The sequence below is a fragment of the Oculina patagonica genome, chromosome 5 (assembly GCF_052425735.1).
Source record: "Oculina patagonica isolate OP01 chromosome 5, crgOcupat, whole genome shotgun sequence".
Classification (NCBI taxonomy): Eukaryota; Metazoa; Cnidaria; class Anthozoa; order Scleractinia; family Oculinidae; genus Oculina; species Oculina patagonica.
In genome coordinates this window covers 17,925,759-17,943,276 of record NC_135762.1, presented here as the reverse complement: position 1 = coordinate 17,943,276, position 17,518 = coordinate 17,925,759, and the positions used below count along the sequence as shown (strand labels likewise).

Here is a 17,518-nt window from a genome sequence, read left to right as displayed (position 1 = left end):
GCTTGGTGCTCTTAAAAGGGAGAATTATTTGTTATTTTTGGCTTTAAAATACATAGAATTGTAGGTTTTTTGGAAATCCTGCAATCCTTTAGAGTTTCTACTAAAACAATTAGACTACTCGCACTACTCGCTATGAGCGTCAAACAATGAGACACAGCCGAGTTGGCTATTTGCTCTTAGAAAACTCAGCCTCGTAGTCATATGTTAAATACAAACACTCGTGAAAGTTTGGGAGAACTCAAAATGCTGTGGAAACACTCGCCTATCAGTTTGTGTTCCCACAGCATTTCTTGTTCTCCCTAACTTGCACTCATGTTTCTTTAACTCGATAGAAATACGGAACATATTTTCTATTTCTTAAATAATATTAGCCTGATGGAAGGTATGGATTGAATTACTTCCAAAAAAGTGGAGGTAGTAGAATATGATGGAAACAAGTTATGTAGCATTTGGAGAGGGAGTTTTACCCAAGGGTAAATACAGAAACAAGGTCTTCTTTTATTGTGACAAGGTATATTGGGGCTGGATTGTAAATTATTGCTCACTTTTTCAGGAGGTAATGAAGACAACTAATTTATTAAATGAGAAGCTTGAGCTAGTGACAGAAATTTCATCTCTTAAGATGGCTCTAAACAAGCAATCTGGGGCTGAATTTACAGGATGCAAGGTACACTGTTCACTGTTAGTTGTGTTCTTGCCATAGGACACATAATAAAGGCTTACGTAAAGCTTGTTTGGAGCAAATGTTAACATGTTCAGTCCACATCAGTGTTACATCCCAGAAATGTTTCATTTGATACATTACCACTTCTAAACCATCAAAATGAAATATGCTTACATCTGAAGGTATTTTTTTCACTGTATTTCACAGTTGTATCACTAATATTCATTTTGCCACTTACGGTTAGGAAAGCTTGGCTTAAAGCAGTTTAGCCTCCAAAGTATACTTCAATGTTTTCTTTAACTGGTCAATCCTGAAGTTTTAAGTCAATTATACAACTGTATGTCCATATTAAACTGGTTTAAATGTAATACAGTTACAGAGATTGTAGCATCCTCTCTGTTATTCCAGTGAGATTGGATATCAGTGTGTTGTTGGAGATCTATATATTGTTTCTCTGTACAAAGATTTTGGTCCACAACCTCTGGGAACCAAACATGTCATTGGTCCTTAAAACAATAGATAACAAGTTGCAACAATGTCCCTAGCCTTAGAAAACCATAGAGGTCATGTTTACAACAGGCAAATGAAAATAAAGGTTCCAGAGAGGTAGTGGCTTACTGGAAGATTGGTTTGCAGAGATAATTATGCTAGCTAGAATAATTATTATGCATTAGAAATGATTACAAGCAGGTACAAATCTCTAAATTTATATTTCACAATGCTGCCTTTTGAAAATGTACAACCATGCAGACATCATGATCCCCCATCCCAGGGGGGTACTCCGACTTGTAAATGATGGGAATGATCGAATGAAGGCAAAAAAACTCAGGATCCAAAAAAATCCCTAAGTCTTCCGACATTACCCCCCCCCCCCCAAAAAAAAAAAAAAAAAAAAATCCCTGGACCAAAAATAACCCCCAAAAAATCCCTTGTCAAATTACCCTTAAATTGCCAGGAGGGGCAATAACCCTTGAGTTTAATATTTAACATACTATAAATACGCCAAGGCCGCGCCAAGGCACTTTAGTTTGTTTTTAATACCCTAAAAGATCATCCCCATCATTTACAAGCCAGAGTACCCCCCTTGGGTCTCCCATCAAGCTTTGCAAAAACAAACATGCCGCTTGAGGAAAATTTGAAAGCAAAAAGAGCAGACGGAAACAATATTATGCCCAGTCTCTAAACTGGCAAAATAATTTTTGACTTGAAACCTCTAAAACAGTTTTACACAAACAAAATAATTTTACGATTTGGAACAAAACTGTTTTTAGCAAAGATTCCTTTTTTGATGACCTACATGTAGGGTTGAAAACATTTTGATTTTAAGATCTTTAATAACTTTTATCCTTTTTAGCCTTTTTAAATTATTCCTTGAAATATTTTGCATAATGATGGTGACACAGTCATTTATTACTTATTGTTTCATGATATACGTAAGTCAAACTGACATAAACATGGTAGTCATTTATTATCAAGTTTGCATTGTTTGAAATTGACTCATGAAATGGAAAAAAGAAATTATTCATTAACATTGACAATGTTCCTATCAAACACTTACAATAGGAAAACCATGAAACTCTGTTAGCTGAAAAAGAGATGGAAATTGAAATGTTGAAAGACCACATTGAAGTTCTTCTGGATGAGCAAGAAATGGCTAACAGGTCACATCAGACAGAAGGTAAACGCAAAATATAGTTATTATTCTTGTTGTATAATTAAAAACATGGCGGCATGAACAAGATATTACATGGCGGTACGAAGAGATGAATTTTATTTTCAAGTAGTAAAAACAATGTTTTAAGAATGTTGAGTGGAGCAAATGAGTAAAATAATATTATATACTGTTTTTCAGACGTGAAAATAAATTTATATTTTCAAGCCACCAATGACCATGTTTATCATGAATTGAGTAAAAGTTAAATGAAACAACTGTGAAAAGGCAGGAAATGATGTCATCATTTCCCTGCTAGTGAGGATATAAAAAAAATACAGTCCTGGATGTAGTATGACTCGTACAATTTTTACAAGTGGTCTTGTGTCTATGTAATATAAATGACTGATGTTCAGTAGCCACTGAGCCAATCAAAACTCTGGAAATACATTATCAAATACAGCAGTTTTAACTAATAACAAAAAATCTGTGCACTACAGAGCCTATTGATAGCTCTCCGGTGGAACATAGATTGAAGTGAAGGACAAAAAAGCAAGGAGAGTGAAAGGGGGAGGTGAGGGGTAGGAGGATGGTCTGTGGACAAAGCAATTAAGCTGCCAGCTGCAGTACCTGCAAAAATTGCAGTCAGTTGAGTGTCCTATAAGCAGGGTCCTGAAAAAGATGGTGTCTGCTTGTGGGAGTGGGATGCAACGCATGCAGAAGCGATGGTGTTTCACATGGGGGACTAAGCATTTTCAGGAAATTTGTCAAAAAAATAATTTAAGTAGCTGACAACTACTATGTTATTGTACTACGAGTTGGTGCATGCAACAGACTTAAAGAACCGGTCCAGTCACCCGATGATATTAAGCGATGACGTCATCACTTAAGAATGGAGTGTTTGTATGTGGGTGAGACCATGGCTAACTGTCTGCTTATGGGAGGTGTCTGTTTACAGGAGGGTTAACTGTATGTTTATTATTCCCGCAGGACAACCTCCTTCTGCATTAAAAGCTCAGCTCAGGGAAAAAGGTTTGGTATTGTTGCTGTCTTTTTCAAACCTAGTAAAATGTTGTTTAACCTGCAACTTGATCATTTGGACAGCTTCAATAAAAAGCAAGAGAGCTGCACAAATGTGGTCGAATGTCTTTCAGGATGAGCAAACGAAAGGGAAGGGAACCCAAATATTAAAGAATATTTTACTAAGTTGACTTAGTAATATTCTTGTTCTTGGTTTATAAACAAAGTTTATTTATTGAAAAATAAATAATTGAATTTAAACCAGTTTAGGTTAAACCATGCATATACCTTCAAGGGGTGATTTTTTCAAGCCAAATCAGTGATTACTAGTTTATCTTTATTTTCCAAACTTTAGAAATTATTTTAAAAACTTAAATACAAGCCAAAAATCTGCTGAGTGTTATAAGTTTGAGGGGTTTCTATTTTTCGAAATAGATCTTCCGCTATGGCATTTCTCATTACACGTAAACTGATATAATTATGTTTCTCAGTCAGTAAATTAAACTTATCTCCCACTGATAAAGATAACATTTGTTTCCTTCCATGACTGCATGTCTTTAAGTCAGATTAAGTCAGGTCAATTAATGATTTATTAGCATAATTTGTAAGAAAGATATTGTGTCTGTCTGAATTAAATCAGCAGCACTCACAAGAACTGCTTTAAATGCATTAAAACATACAATCATGTAATACCATTTTGGATCAGCAAAAGTTAAAAGTTACTTTGAATTCTATGAAAATTCTGGATCCACCTGCTATAGCAAATTGAAGCCTGTGAAGACACAAACTCAGTCTAACCACATCTTTACTCGATCTTCACTGCTTTCACTTGCTAGTCAACCCAGATAACTTGACCATAAAATCTTAATCTCCAAAGTACAGTGTACGTCCACCACACCACTAATAACTTGACAGGCTTTTATTTTTTCATGTACTTTCAAGCTCAGAACGAAGTAAAAACATCTCAAGGCTCAATCGCAAGCCATTATGCATTTGACTGATGTCCAGGATTTGACGTCATGAGTTATGCTCTATGCAATTACCAGAAAATATAATAATATTATTGCATTCTTGACTTACTTAAATAGCTTCAGAAGTGAACCACCTGAAAATGGAAATTGAAGCCTTAACAACAGCCTGCAAGGAAAAGGACCAACAACTGCAAGAAGTTCAGCAGTCTCTCTCAAAATTCAAGCGAGTAAGTACAGCTTCTGTAGATACATATTACATGTAGAACAATCTAAGATTCTTTGTTTTTTACAGCACTTTGCCAGATAATGGGTTAACAAGGATCAAAATGGAGCGGGGGGGGGGGAGGGGGTTGGAGGGGATAAAAAAAAAAAAAAAAAAAAAAAAAAAAAAAAAAAAAAAAAAAAAAAAAAAGAAAAAAAAAAAAAAACACTTTGTCGACGAAAAATTGGCCCCCAAAAAAAAAAAAAAAAAACCAAAGAAAAAAAACGGGAAAAAAAAAAAAAAACCGACAAACAAAAAAATGTAACTTTTATATTGGAGCATGGGTTTACAGTAAAACAATCTTTTTGGACCACTAAACTTGCCCCAGAGACCTCTGTAATCTCTCATTGCTTACACTGTAGCTTGTGTCACTTAAGCTGTGTTCACATTTAACCTGAAAGCGGAACATGTTTCACCTAAACATGCTTGTTATTGCATTGTTCACATTAGGTGTCAGTTTCAAACATTTTCATGCCTGGTGTGTAATTTATGCAGTTTTACAGTTCTTGCATAAATCTTGTTCACTTAACCGAAAAAATAGCTCGAAATTACAATAAAGAAATCTTTGTCTTTCTGTGTTTTTTCAAGCCCTTTGATGGAACAGGGCTTTCAAGTGTTTAGCAAGGAGACGTTATTGTCAGTATTTGCGCTATCTTTGGTAAAAGAATAACTTTTTGTGAAGTTTGTTTAAATTACATTGCAATGCTGTGCGCTTGTATCCGCCGTCGTAAACTTTGGTGCCGATGTTCTGCCAAAATATTCTGCTTTCTACCCATCGCCGATAACTCCTGTTGTATCGCTCTATTAGCCCATATTTTAAATAAACATTTGGTCTCATAGAAACTCAAAGAAGGCCCAATTTTGAGCTTAGCTTTTGGGCATTCGCCTCCTCATCACATGTCCGCTATTTTAAACGTGTTTAGTCTGATCATGATTGAAACTACCTCGTGAGGTAGTTGTGGGCATAGACGTGCACTGCCTGATGTGAACACTTTTCACAATGAAACATGTTTCATTCGTGATCAGACTAATCATGTTTCGGCCTAGTGTGAACACAGCTTAAGTTTTTCATTTTTGTTTTTTTTTTTATCACAATTGCCTAAATACTTCTTAATTGAAGTGCTTTGTACAAAATAACAAAGCAGTCAGTTATGGTTGCACAGAAATGCTACAGCAACAACAACAACAATAGTGACAACACATGTTTTATAATTTATCAGACATAGTAAATTGGTTATATATTTAAGTAGTACATTGTACAAGTACATTGTATGTTTTAAATGCATTCCTATGCTGAAAAAATGCATGTCTATTACATGACTCTGCTGTAGAACTTTACTGTACTTTACTGTCTTTGTTAGCAATGTTATAATAATATTATGATTTATTGAGGTGATAAACCATCAAATACATGCTGATCTTTTCATAACATTACATTGTAAAGTAACTTGTTTGCTTTATGCCTAGATTGAAGACATGCTCATGAAAGCAAACCAGAGGAAAGGATCAGATGGTAGTCCTGTTGTGTCGCTGGATGGTATTGACAGCAGTAGTGTTCACAGTGCAGACTTGGTGACAACAACTAGCAGTACCAGCAGTCCAGAGCCATATGCTGCTACTCCAAGCCGACCAGTGTTTACAGGTATTGCCGACTTGGCCAAGTGTTTACTGACAATAGACGTCATGATAAGTCATCTACTCTGATGCCAACTGGTTGGACTTAAAATTATAGTATTATGTAACCTGTGTCACCTTCTAAAGCAAAATAATTACATATACCTTTCATATTTTAGTTAAAGAATTTTAATAAACATTCTACTAAGAGCTATCAGAAGTGACCATTACAACATTTTTAATGAAGAACTGAACGGAATGTTTTTTAAAGGCTCTTCATACAATCTGGTACTAAATATTAATTAAATTTAAATCCCTTTTGTACAACAGAGCTATAATAATTATGTCAGGGAGTAGAGGGTGGAGCACAAAAGTTTCTATCAGTATTTTTATTAGTATCTTACAGGCTTGAGCAAAGTATTTAATGTGGAGGAAAGTGTAGGCACATACCGGTAATAGTTTTATTGTGATGATGACTGAACATAAAGACATGTAAATCTTATTGCTTTGTTTTTGTTTTAGAATCCTATACTCAGGCTGTAAATAATCCAGTAACACCAAGCTTAAAAGCACTTAAGACAGAAACCCCACCTACTACTCCTTCATTTCAAAGGAAAAAACATGGAATAAGGGCCTCATTTGGCAAGGGGCTTATGAAGTTGAGAGGACATAAAAGTTCAAGTGAACCTAATTTAGGTAATTAATGGTTTGTAGATATTTGCTACATGTACATGTACTATATATTCATGTAGGTTATGGTATAACTATTTTCTAGGCACTAAAAGCCACTGAATAAGATTAATCTAACTGTGTGAGTGGATAGTCAATGAGGCTTTGCCTTTTTGCTTATAGAAACTTAGGTTTATCATAGAACTTTCATTGCTTTGTCACACCAAACTGTTCAATTTTAGGTAATATCTTTTCTATGCTAAATATCAAACATATATTCAGGAATAAAAACATGCAAAAGAACTAGTGTTGATGACTCTAGTCATCAAAATTATTTACAGTACAGCTGTTAGGTCACAGCTTGTTTTTGTTACCAAGTACATGTATTACAAAATATCAGAAGTAAATCTGCACAGCTCTTCTGAAAATTTGTTCTTTATCAAAGTAGTAAACATTTGTAAAGTTGCAGATTTATTAAGATCAAGAAATGTAATTATGTTCAAATGGCTCAACAAATTTAAGTGATAACTTAAGGTGGCCCATGGGTATTTAGCAGCCTAACAGGTTCCCTTCTTAATCACATTTTTGAGTTGAAAAGGTAAAGTCTGGTAGTCCATTGCAGGGTTACCCCCAGCAGTAATTCACCAGTAACCATTTATACACCTGGGTGGAGAGAAACACTGTGAGAGTATAGTGTCTTGCCCAACAACACAACACAGTGACCCTGGCCAGGTCTCGAACCCTGCCTGCTTGATCGGAGTCCAACATGCTCACCATTAGGCCACTGCATCTCCCACATAATTTTTTGAAAAGGAAAACTTTAATTAATGATTTCTTAAAAAAATTTCATAATCTGACAGACGAATCTTAGAATAATACAAAATTATAAATTTTGTGGCAATTGACTTGATTTGTTTTACAAATGAGTTGTAAGTGGTTTTCAAATGCAAAACCTTTAATTGCATTTTGGAACTACAATGTTTTAAATGTAGTATTACTACTATTTCTTCACAGCTGCAACAGAACGCGAGGGAAATAAGCAATCACAGATTAAGGTACCTTATACATGTAGCTGTCTCTTGTTACTTAGCAGACCAAATATATATCACACATACATGTATGTAGCCTGTTTTTGCTAGCAGTACATTGCATAAATTGTTAGATGTTTAAGTTCCACTCATCTCCTGATAAGGATTAAGAAAGGAAGTCATGAAGAGAGAGGCTGTCCTCTATTTGTCACTTAATAGTATGTAGATGGCTGGCAGTGACTGTTGTACATTAAACTCTGAACTATTGTTTGAGTCAAGCACTTAGTGGATTATGGTGTATGTATTGTAAGTAAACTGTGTTGTTCTTGGGGCACTGCAGGACAATTCCAAAGAACAAGAAAACATTCCTGGTCAGAAACATGAAGAGGAAAAAAAAAGAGCTTAAGTAAATTTGGCAAAGCATTTACAAAGTAGGTATAAAGAGGATAGGATAGTGCACTTCTTTTATTGACTTGTGGTGTGTGTGTGTGTCATCGATCCCGATTTGTTTTGTTCTCAGACTGAAACAATCTGTCAAGGGATAAACTCACTAATAGATGAGGCATTACCGGGTATATGTACTTTCTGTCACGCTAGAGAGGCATCTAGGAGTACATATGCTGTGTGTTATAATAGATGAGGCATTACCGGGTATATGTACTTTCTGTCACGCTAGAGAGGCATCTAGGAGTACATATGCTGTGTGTTATACATGTAGGAGCCCATTTTCCTTATTAACTTCTTAACCCAGAATTGATAACCTGACAGAAATTAATGCTGGGGGATGTGGGGCAATTACAAGCCTGGCAGTGGACTCACTTGATAACAGATGCTATTCTTAGTGGTTCATGCTACTGGCTTTGTTGGCCAGTTGAGCTTTCATTCCCTGTCCTTGACTATCAAAGAGGGAAGCTTGTTCAAATTATTTATCTCTAACTTAGGTTGCGAAGGACACGGTCATTGAGCATGAATCCTGATGACAGAGTTGCTGCAGTGGAACCTCTTGATCTAAAGAGTTATACAAGTGCCAATCACAGGGATTATGGGTAAAGTACATGACAAACAGTGCAAACCACAAACTGTTAAAAAGTGCCACTGATGAGCAATGTTAATTTTGTTTCCCAACACCTTTTGTTTGATTAATAAAAACATTTAATTATGTTAGTAATGTTGGTGGATGATTCTTATTGCAATAGACCACATTTTCAGCATATAAATGACAACACTCTTTTTTGTTTGTGTTTAGTGACCAGTTAGAGCTGCCGTTCAGTCAGTGGAGTCGACAAATGGTGTTGAGTTGGTTGGATGATCTTGGCCTCGGGCAGTATTCATCACAGTGTGGAAAAGTGATAACATGTGGACAGGACCTACTCAAGGCATCACCTGCCCAGCTTGAAAGAGACATGGGATTAAAGAATCCATTACATAGGAAGAAACTACAGCTTGCACTGCAGGTAGATCAACTTACCATCCAGGGATATTCTTTTTTTCCCTATGTGTAGATTCGTATAACAATGATTTAGTAATAAATTTTTCTAAAAGGTAAAAAAAAAAAAAAAAAAAAAAAAAAAAAAAAAAAAAAAATCTTTTTAAAATAATATAATTTACTATAATTTTATATTTTCATCACTAAATATTTCCCCTTCCACCAAAAAACCATAAAACAAAAAAAAAAAACTTATTTGTAAACCCTGCAACACATCAAAAATAATACACAAACAGGTAAACACAAACGATATTTTTCCCTGATTTTTGGGTGACCTCATGACACCATTATCAATGGTTCAAATGAGAAAAATAAATAAAATGCGAGGTTCAAAGAGTTATGTATGTGCAGATTAGACATTTAAAAAGACAACAAGAGTTTTAAGCCTTAAAGGCATGATTGAGATATGACTGTATGCATCATCAAGTTTGGAAAGAGTGTTCTTCAAGAATCAGATCAAGAATGTTGACTTAATTTCCAACAATATGGAGAAAAGGCTGTTAAAATATATTCCAGGAAGAATACATGTTTTACATAATACTCGAGGGAAAAGGAGCATCAGTTTGAAATGAACATTAACAAATAAAAGTAAATTACTGTAGAAGCCTACATGTGTGCGGTTTGTTTAGTGATATGGATCCTAATCAATTAGTTGGAAGTTATTTGGATTATGATAATGAATGCACACTCCAAAGAGCATATTGCTGAATGGCGTTTTTTCCCCAAGTTAACTATGATCATGTTTTAATCATGTGATTTTGTTTGTTCTTTCTTCACAGGCACTGGTTTCAGATGGAGCAGATGTGATGGGTAGATTGAGTAACCAATGGGTTTTAGGTATGAAATCAAAATGCCTCAAAAGATACTGTTAGTATTAATTCATTTATGACATGAAAGTGGCTTTTTAAATGCACCTACTGCCAGAGGGATGATGACGATGATTCTGCAGGCCACACTGGTTGTCAAAGTTCGAGACAATAGAGCAATCTTGCAAACCTCGAATCTTTCATGCTAATGAGAATTGTTAAACGCTAATGAGAAAGAACAATAGAGACTCCTGACTTGTTTGTATACCGGCGTGCATACTACCTATGTCTCACATTATATGCAAAACGACAGCAAACAAAAAAAATGCACGTCTCTGAACATTAACCAACAAACAATCCACTGAAAAACGGCCAAACAGAACGAAATAACTGCTTGAAATGTCCCTAAACACATTTATTTAAATTCTAAGGTGCGGCCATCTTCCAAAACACCAATTATGACAAGGTTTTAATTTCCGACAATTTTCCGACAATTTTCCCGACCACTCTACGATTATAAAGGCCTGTAAAAAGCATTTTTCAACCTATCTCTGAGATGCAATGTCCGATTGCCTTGAAACTTTAGGATATGTTTATTTGGCTCTTAATTAACACATGGGCAAAAAATAAAAAAAATCGAAATTTATGTTCATTTGACCTTTAAAGTTAAAAATGTCTTATTTGTCAACTGTGCAAAAATACATGCATATCAGATGACAGTGTAAAGTTGTTTGAAATAACTTCCCATTTGTACAATCTTTTGCCAGGCAAGATATGATTTCTACATAATTATTGTTTTAAAGAAGCAGCAAAACCTTTTGTAAAAAACATTTTCAAAAAAATAAGCCAATTTTGATCAAAATGCTTCTTGTTCTTTGTGGATAATAATCTTGATTTACAATTTAATTGTTTGCATGTATTTGCGATATTTTCCAGGTTGGCTTGATGACATTGGCCTGCCACAATACAAGGATTCCTTCAGTGAGGGTTCAGTTGATGGCCGTATGTTAAACTATCTCACATTTGTAAGTTTAGTCGGTTTTTAGCTGGAGGGATGGTTTTATTGCCAGCTGGTGTGACACTGAACCATATCTTAACTCTGACTGGGCTGGGGGTGAACAGTTTCACTATTATTGATGTTAGCATTCCACAAATATTTTTGCAGCTTTCTGTAAGATATACCAGTATACAGATGTTTGTAGGTAACATTGTATTGTCCTGCTTTGTTATTTTCATATTGTGTATACAAAAAAACTGAACATGAACTTCCTATCTGTAACATTTATGCAAAAAAAAAAGTGATTGAGTGTAAACATGGTTTTGTTCTGAGATTTACTTCCTTACAGTGTATGAACTTGTGATTTTCCAGTCAAAGGTTATTACCGGTAGTTATTTATAAAGAGCCCCCAGTCTGCCCAAAAGACTACAATTCTACATTTTAAGAGTACTGATGTTATTTCTGTGGACATTAACTTAGAATGCAGCATCTGAGAAGCAGTTGTGGACCATATAAAATTAATTAATTTCTGTTTTTCCTTTAACAGAGTGATATGCTTCACCTCAAAGTACATAACGCACTTCACCATATCACTTTCAAGAGAGCAATACAGTGCCTCAGGTGATAATAATTTTTTGTAATATTTGAGTAATAACCAAAGTGTACCATATTTATACAGTCATATGTAAGTGATTTTGCTTTTCTGTCTTCAAGCATTAGTGCACACGTGAAAGAACAACACTTAATCTTCTTATGCTGTCCTTCCTGGGAATACTGATGCTTATTGCTAGTAAAGACAGCACAAGAACAATGAATGTGTTCGTTCTTTTTTTGTGCTTATGCCCAGTGAAAACCGCCTTTAAAGAAAAAATATTGCATATTACACTGGGTAGGGGGGGGGGGGGGCTTAGGGCGCGCCCGGGGGGGGGGGGGTGGGGGGGGGGGGGGGGGGGGGGGTTTTTTTTTTGGGAAAAATTATCCCTCCCCCTCCCCCCCGGAAAAAGAGACGGAATATGGGGGGAACCCGGAAGAAAAACCAAAAGGGGGGGAGAAAAATCCCAAAGCCTAAAAAAAAGGAAAACGGGAAAAACCCCAAGGCCCGGAGAAAGAATTTACCTTTTTTACCATTACACTGGGTACACTGTATCTCACTAACATTCTTGAAAATGTCTTCAAAATTTCACAATTTTCTTTTTAACATCCCTGTGCGCAACCAGGAGCAAGGCACTGTTTGTAGACGCAAACTCTGTTGCACAAGATATGTGGCCCAGTTCAACATGCCTTTGAATAAACATTTAAAACTGACATAAAAAAAAATGCACATGTATTATAAAATATAAGTTGTCATCTCGACCTTTTCCTTGTTACAGATTACACAATTTCCATCCAAACTGTTTAAAGAGGCATCCCGTAGATGAAGTAAGTTCCATGCATAACGTTGTTTGTGTTATGTTAAAATTGCTTTCAGTGTACATTATACATTGAAAAGAATACTGGCCGTAGCTTTAATTCTCATATGGACTAAATCATTTACTTGTGATTAGAATTAAGTAGTACATAGAAAAAACGAAATGTTAGTAGAAATGCAATGAGAAAGTGGTTAATCGGTTGGCGATACAAGCTACTCAGAAAGAAAATTTCCAGTTCTCCCAACAAGAGTAATGGACCCATGACTAACACAACCAAAACTATTTTTCGTGTTAAAACTGTGTTTTTGTTATAACATGGCTCAAAGGGATACAAGTCTTTTTTCTCATGCTTAACTTTTCAGTTTTTCAGTAGTTTTACTTTCGGTGAAAAGTAAAGTTTCTTGCTGTTTCTAACAGTCATGGTTAAAAGGTGCTGATGTACTGTTATGGACAAATGGTCGAGTCACTGAATGGTTACGGCTTGTCGAGTTAGCAGAATATGCACCCAACCTCAGAGGAAGTGGAGTACATGGATCACTCATGGTAAGGAAATACTTGCTCAGTGGGCCTCGCGCTTATCGTAGCACTTCTTTCGTGTTCTTAAAAAATGTTTTGTGCTTAATATTCCTCAAAATGCATGGTAGGAGGTTATTATGACAACGCAGATCTTAGAACTCATATTTCAATTTAAGTCAATTTCGCTACAATTGCTTTCTACCCAGTTTTTAAAATAATTTGAACAGCAAAGGAGATCTTCTCGCATTTCGAGCTTTCTTAATACTCCCAAAACTTTGTATGTTTCTGCTTTAATAAAACATCCTGACAAGCTCCTCTGTGATGCTTATAACTGTACTTTTTTCCATCACAGATTCTTGAACCACGTTTCACCGCAGAAAGTCTGGCTGCATTATTGTCTATACCCACAAGCAAAACACTTCTTCGGCGACACTTGGCAACTCATTTCCAGTCCCTTGTAGGTACTGAGTGTCATCGAGTGAAGGAAGAAGCAGCCGCTGATCCCAATGTTTCAGCCGCTCATGCCAGGAATTAAACATAAGGTAGTGACTATGTAAATGTATGATTGTATTACTATTGAATTGAACATTAAGCCGGGAGTGGTCAGATTTCCTACTCTTTTTATTTATTGTTTATTTGTAGTTTCTATTCATGTAATATTTTATTATCCCTGTCCTTGAAAATAAAACAGTCCTAATGCCTTGCTTTACCCAAAGAGCTTTCTGAGTATTTGCACCACTAAACAGAGATTGGGGTAGCAAGACTCCCAGTTTGATGATGATCTTATGATCGAAAACGTTTAGTATATAATTTTAATACGGAAGGTCATGGGTTCAAGTCCCATCTGTGAACTCAGAATTTTTTTCTGAGTTCATTCTCTCCACACATCATCCCATTATTATTTAATAACATTTTGACCCAAATTTTATTTTAATTTACGCGTAAGTTCCTAACAAAGCTATAATCACTGGATTATTTTTTAGATAGTAAAAAGAACCGTGTCTTTGGGTGCTCTCCGAAAGCGTGGTAAAGGGGACGTGGAGATTGATGATTATGTATGTCCTATGGACCTCGAAGTCCCTCCAGCACTGAAACCATATGTGGTACAGCGGAGTAGACGGTCTAATGAACGAAGTGAAGATACTATACGATCCAGGAAAAGAAGTGATGAAGATAACAGCTTTCAGGTATAAAGATTATCATGCTCCTACCCTCACATTACATGCTGACATGTTGTTCATTGCATACATTATCATACAAGTTTTAATCAGTTATGTCTGGAAGAAATTTCCAGCTGGGGATATATAACTTTTCAAGAAACTGGACTTGGTGGAATGTCACTTGACTAATGTCGATAAAGTGAAGTTTTCGTTGTTTTTTGAATACAGAAAACTAAGGGTTGGTTGTTTCCCATACATTTCATTTTGCTTCAGTTAAAAGTTTGAGGTATTTTGCTAGAAGCATTTCATCTAGAGTGGTAATAAGCTTCTGATTTTACTAAGTGGTAAACCCCTCGGTTTTCATCCAGTTGCTAATGCACTTAGGATATGTCCTCCACTGCAATTGAATGTTTACAAGCCGCGCGTTCTATGTTACCTTTATCTTTGTATGATTGTATGCACGAGTAAATGACTTAGGAATTAAATACCTACGCTACCAGTACAGCAACGGCTGTATGAAAAAAAGGAAATATTAATAACTTTTGGAAAGACCGCAAACGGGTTTAAACGGCAAGGTAATGTTTTCGGTTTAAGAGTATAACTTTTGGCGTTACATTGCAGCCGGCTGGGGTGTCTGTGATGTAGCTGTAAAAACAGGCTGGGTTACCTGTTTTCAAGTGTAACGCCAGAGATTTATTCATTTTCTCTATTCTAGGGTGATGATCGTATTACCGGGACGATAGGAGCTTTCTCTCAGGAACTTGATTCACTAACAGTAAGTTGTGTAAACGGTCTTGTTAAAACTTTAATTGTTAACCTTAAGACGTCAATTGACTACCATTTAACAATAAGAGATCAGTTGTTATTCCCTTGGTGCTTTACAGGTAGTTTCTAAAGTGTTCCGCTCTTATATTCTACATACTTGTACCTAATCGTGCATTTTGCTGCGCTTTGGCGACGTATCAAACGAGTGTGATATGTTGCCTTGCCGTTCCTAAACTCGGTAATTTATCGTCGTAAACAAGATTGTTTTCCAGTCAATATGCAGTGGCGGCTTCCTGTGGAGGGTTCTAGGTTCCCTACTAAACTATAAGGTCCGAAGGTCCGAACAACGTTCGGGGGGGGGGGGGGATGCCCTTTTCTGAACAAGAAAATAGCCATCTATACCCCTCCCCTCCCCCCTTTTTTTTAGCACCTCTATTAAAAGCTAATTTAGTTTGCTTACACGCCCTAATAGCGTAGGTGTGTTTTCTGATTGATTTTTTGAGTGTAAGCAGTTTGTTATTTGTATTTGTTGTTTCTTGCTTAAAGTTGCTGCTACTTTTGCCCGGCTGGCAGATTTTATCTCCCTCCTCCATTCTGTAATTTTTATTTGTACCTCTGTTTTTTTACAGCATATGTTAAAAGAGGAGAGACATCATGCAAGTAATGGATCTTATGAAGTGTGACAGAAGAAATGTATGAAAGTCGATCTACGTGCTTTGAATGCAGCATAAACTTCTTTTCTGCAAGGCATGACAATTGATCGCATACAGTACTTCGGCTACTAAACAAGCAGGGCAGTGGAACGCTTCTCCCGCCGTAAAAACAAGATGCCCGGAATAATTTTTCTACCAGGCTACGGTTGTTCAAAAGGTGGATAACGCTATCCACCAGAGAAATCACTATCAAGAGGATAGTGTAGTATGTTTTGTCGACACTTTTTCACTGGATAGTTATTTATCCGGTGGATAGCGTTATCTACCCATTGAACAACCAGGCCGGGGACCACCAGGGGTCAGTGCACGATCCCCTGGGTATTTTGTATATATCAAAGTTTTTTAATACAAACTGTACAGTTTATGAAATCAGAATTTATATTACAGATTTGATAATGCGCAAGGTAAAATAGCGCGGTTAAAGTATGTTTTATCAGAGTTCATAGCAGATGTTAAATTTAAACATATTTTTAACTTTAATACTCTGTTCCTTTGTGGAAGTCAACGTACTTATAGAAGCGGGATTACATGACTGACTCTACCATTTGTTAAGTAACATTTTTTACTGCAAATGACAGCTATATGAACTATAATGAACAAGAGAGGATGGATTGAAATTGCGGAAAATTAATGCTAGCGGGACCAAGAAGAAAGACGCTTCGTTTTCATTTTTTTCATTTCTGCCTTCTTCCAAACATGTTTTGCATAACATGTTATAGTTTTGTTAATCAAGATGTGAGGCGTCACATTTATAAAAGTATTGTTATTTTTTATGTAAACACTAAAGCTGATAATAAAGCATACTTTGCAATTCTATTGTGGTTATAATGATTAGAATTTTATGGAATGTTCAACTGTATCTGGAAATAAGGGGAAATGGAATCGAGGATACAGTAGTGTTTATTAGCTGCTGCGACATGTGCGTAACTAGGTCAATTACCAACATAACAAACTTGGCTGGTACATAATTAAGGTCACTATCAAACGAAATATCAATTTTACGTGAAACACCTTCCTGATGCTATTCCCTTTCTCACACCCGAGTTCAACTTAGATAAGTTTCCAAAGCTTCGGTGGCAAGCGGGGAGGGACTACAACTTGGCATTTTTGGCACTATCACACTGCAGCAAGAATTTGCTGAAGAGTTCATGTAAAAATGTACAATATATTTCTTTAGCGCATGCGCATAAACCAGTTTTTGCGAAACCGTTCCGATTTTGTTCCCTGTAATTTGTAATTTAATTGTAATTTATTTACCCACGTGACACGGAAGAGCTCAAGAGCTCGTAAAGACGTGTACGTGCATCCAAGGTTGAATTGGAATTTGGAGTGTTGGTTTTTGTGGAGGGAGGAAAACCGGAGAACCCGGAGAAAAGCCCTCTGAGCAGGAACGAGAACCAACAACAAACTCAACCCACATACGGCACCGGGCCGGAATCGAACCCGGGCCACATTGGAGGAAGGCGAGCGCTCTCACCAATGCGCCACTCTCTTGCTCCGTTCCTTTTCGTTTTTCTCTGCCTTCTTATTCTCCCTACCTTCTACTCTGTACATCCTTTCTTCTGGCCTAAACAGTTTTGTTCTTTATCAATGAAAACCCTGAAAAGGAGACCTTGATTGGCCTTAGGCGTACGAGGCTGCAGCCCCTCAGTGCCAAAATCTTTCGGGCAAAACGCTAAGAATTCGGGTAACAAGCCAGAGAAAAATAGAAAATAAGCATACAAATCTCAACATTGCAATCAAAACGAATTATATCAACAGAAAAAGTATTAGAAATATACCAAATT

General features: G+C 36.3%; 1 protein-coding gene across 1 annotated transcript in view; it reads left to right on the top strand.

The window, feature by feature from the left end:
• The window catches only part of LOC144653072 (liprin-beta-1-like), an 18,671-nt gene extending 2,124 nt beyond the window's left edge, over positions 1–16,547 (top strand). The window contains 21 exon segments of the mRNA XM_078512990.1: positions 554–667; positions 2,228–2,342; positions 3,306–3,347; positions 4,424–4,533; positions 6,036–6,210; positions 6,705–6,878; positions 7,866–7,906; positions 8,220–8,274; positions 8,277–8,310; positions 8,821–8,925; positions 9,126–9,333; positions 10,145–10,202; positions 11,108–11,196; positions 11,716–11,789; positions 12,539–12,587; positions 12,995–13,120; positions 13,446–13,595; positions 13,597–13,635; positions 14,077–14,280; positions 14,969–15,028; positions 15,648–16,547. Coding sequence (XP_078369116.1) covers positions 554–667; positions 2,228–2,342; positions 3,306–3,347; positions 4,424–4,533; positions 6,036–6,210; positions 6,705–6,878; positions 7,866–7,906; positions 8,220–8,274; positions 8,277–8,310; positions 8,821–8,925; positions 9,126–9,333; positions 10,145–10,202; positions 11,108–11,196; positions 11,716–11,789; positions 12,539–12,587; positions 12,995–13,120; positions 13,446–13,595; positions 13,597–13,635; positions 14,077–14,280; positions 14,969–15,028; positions 15,648–15,701 — 2,076 coding nt within the window. The 3' untranslated portion in view covers positions 15,702–16,547.
• Positions 16,548–17,518: the final 971 nt, after the last annotated feature.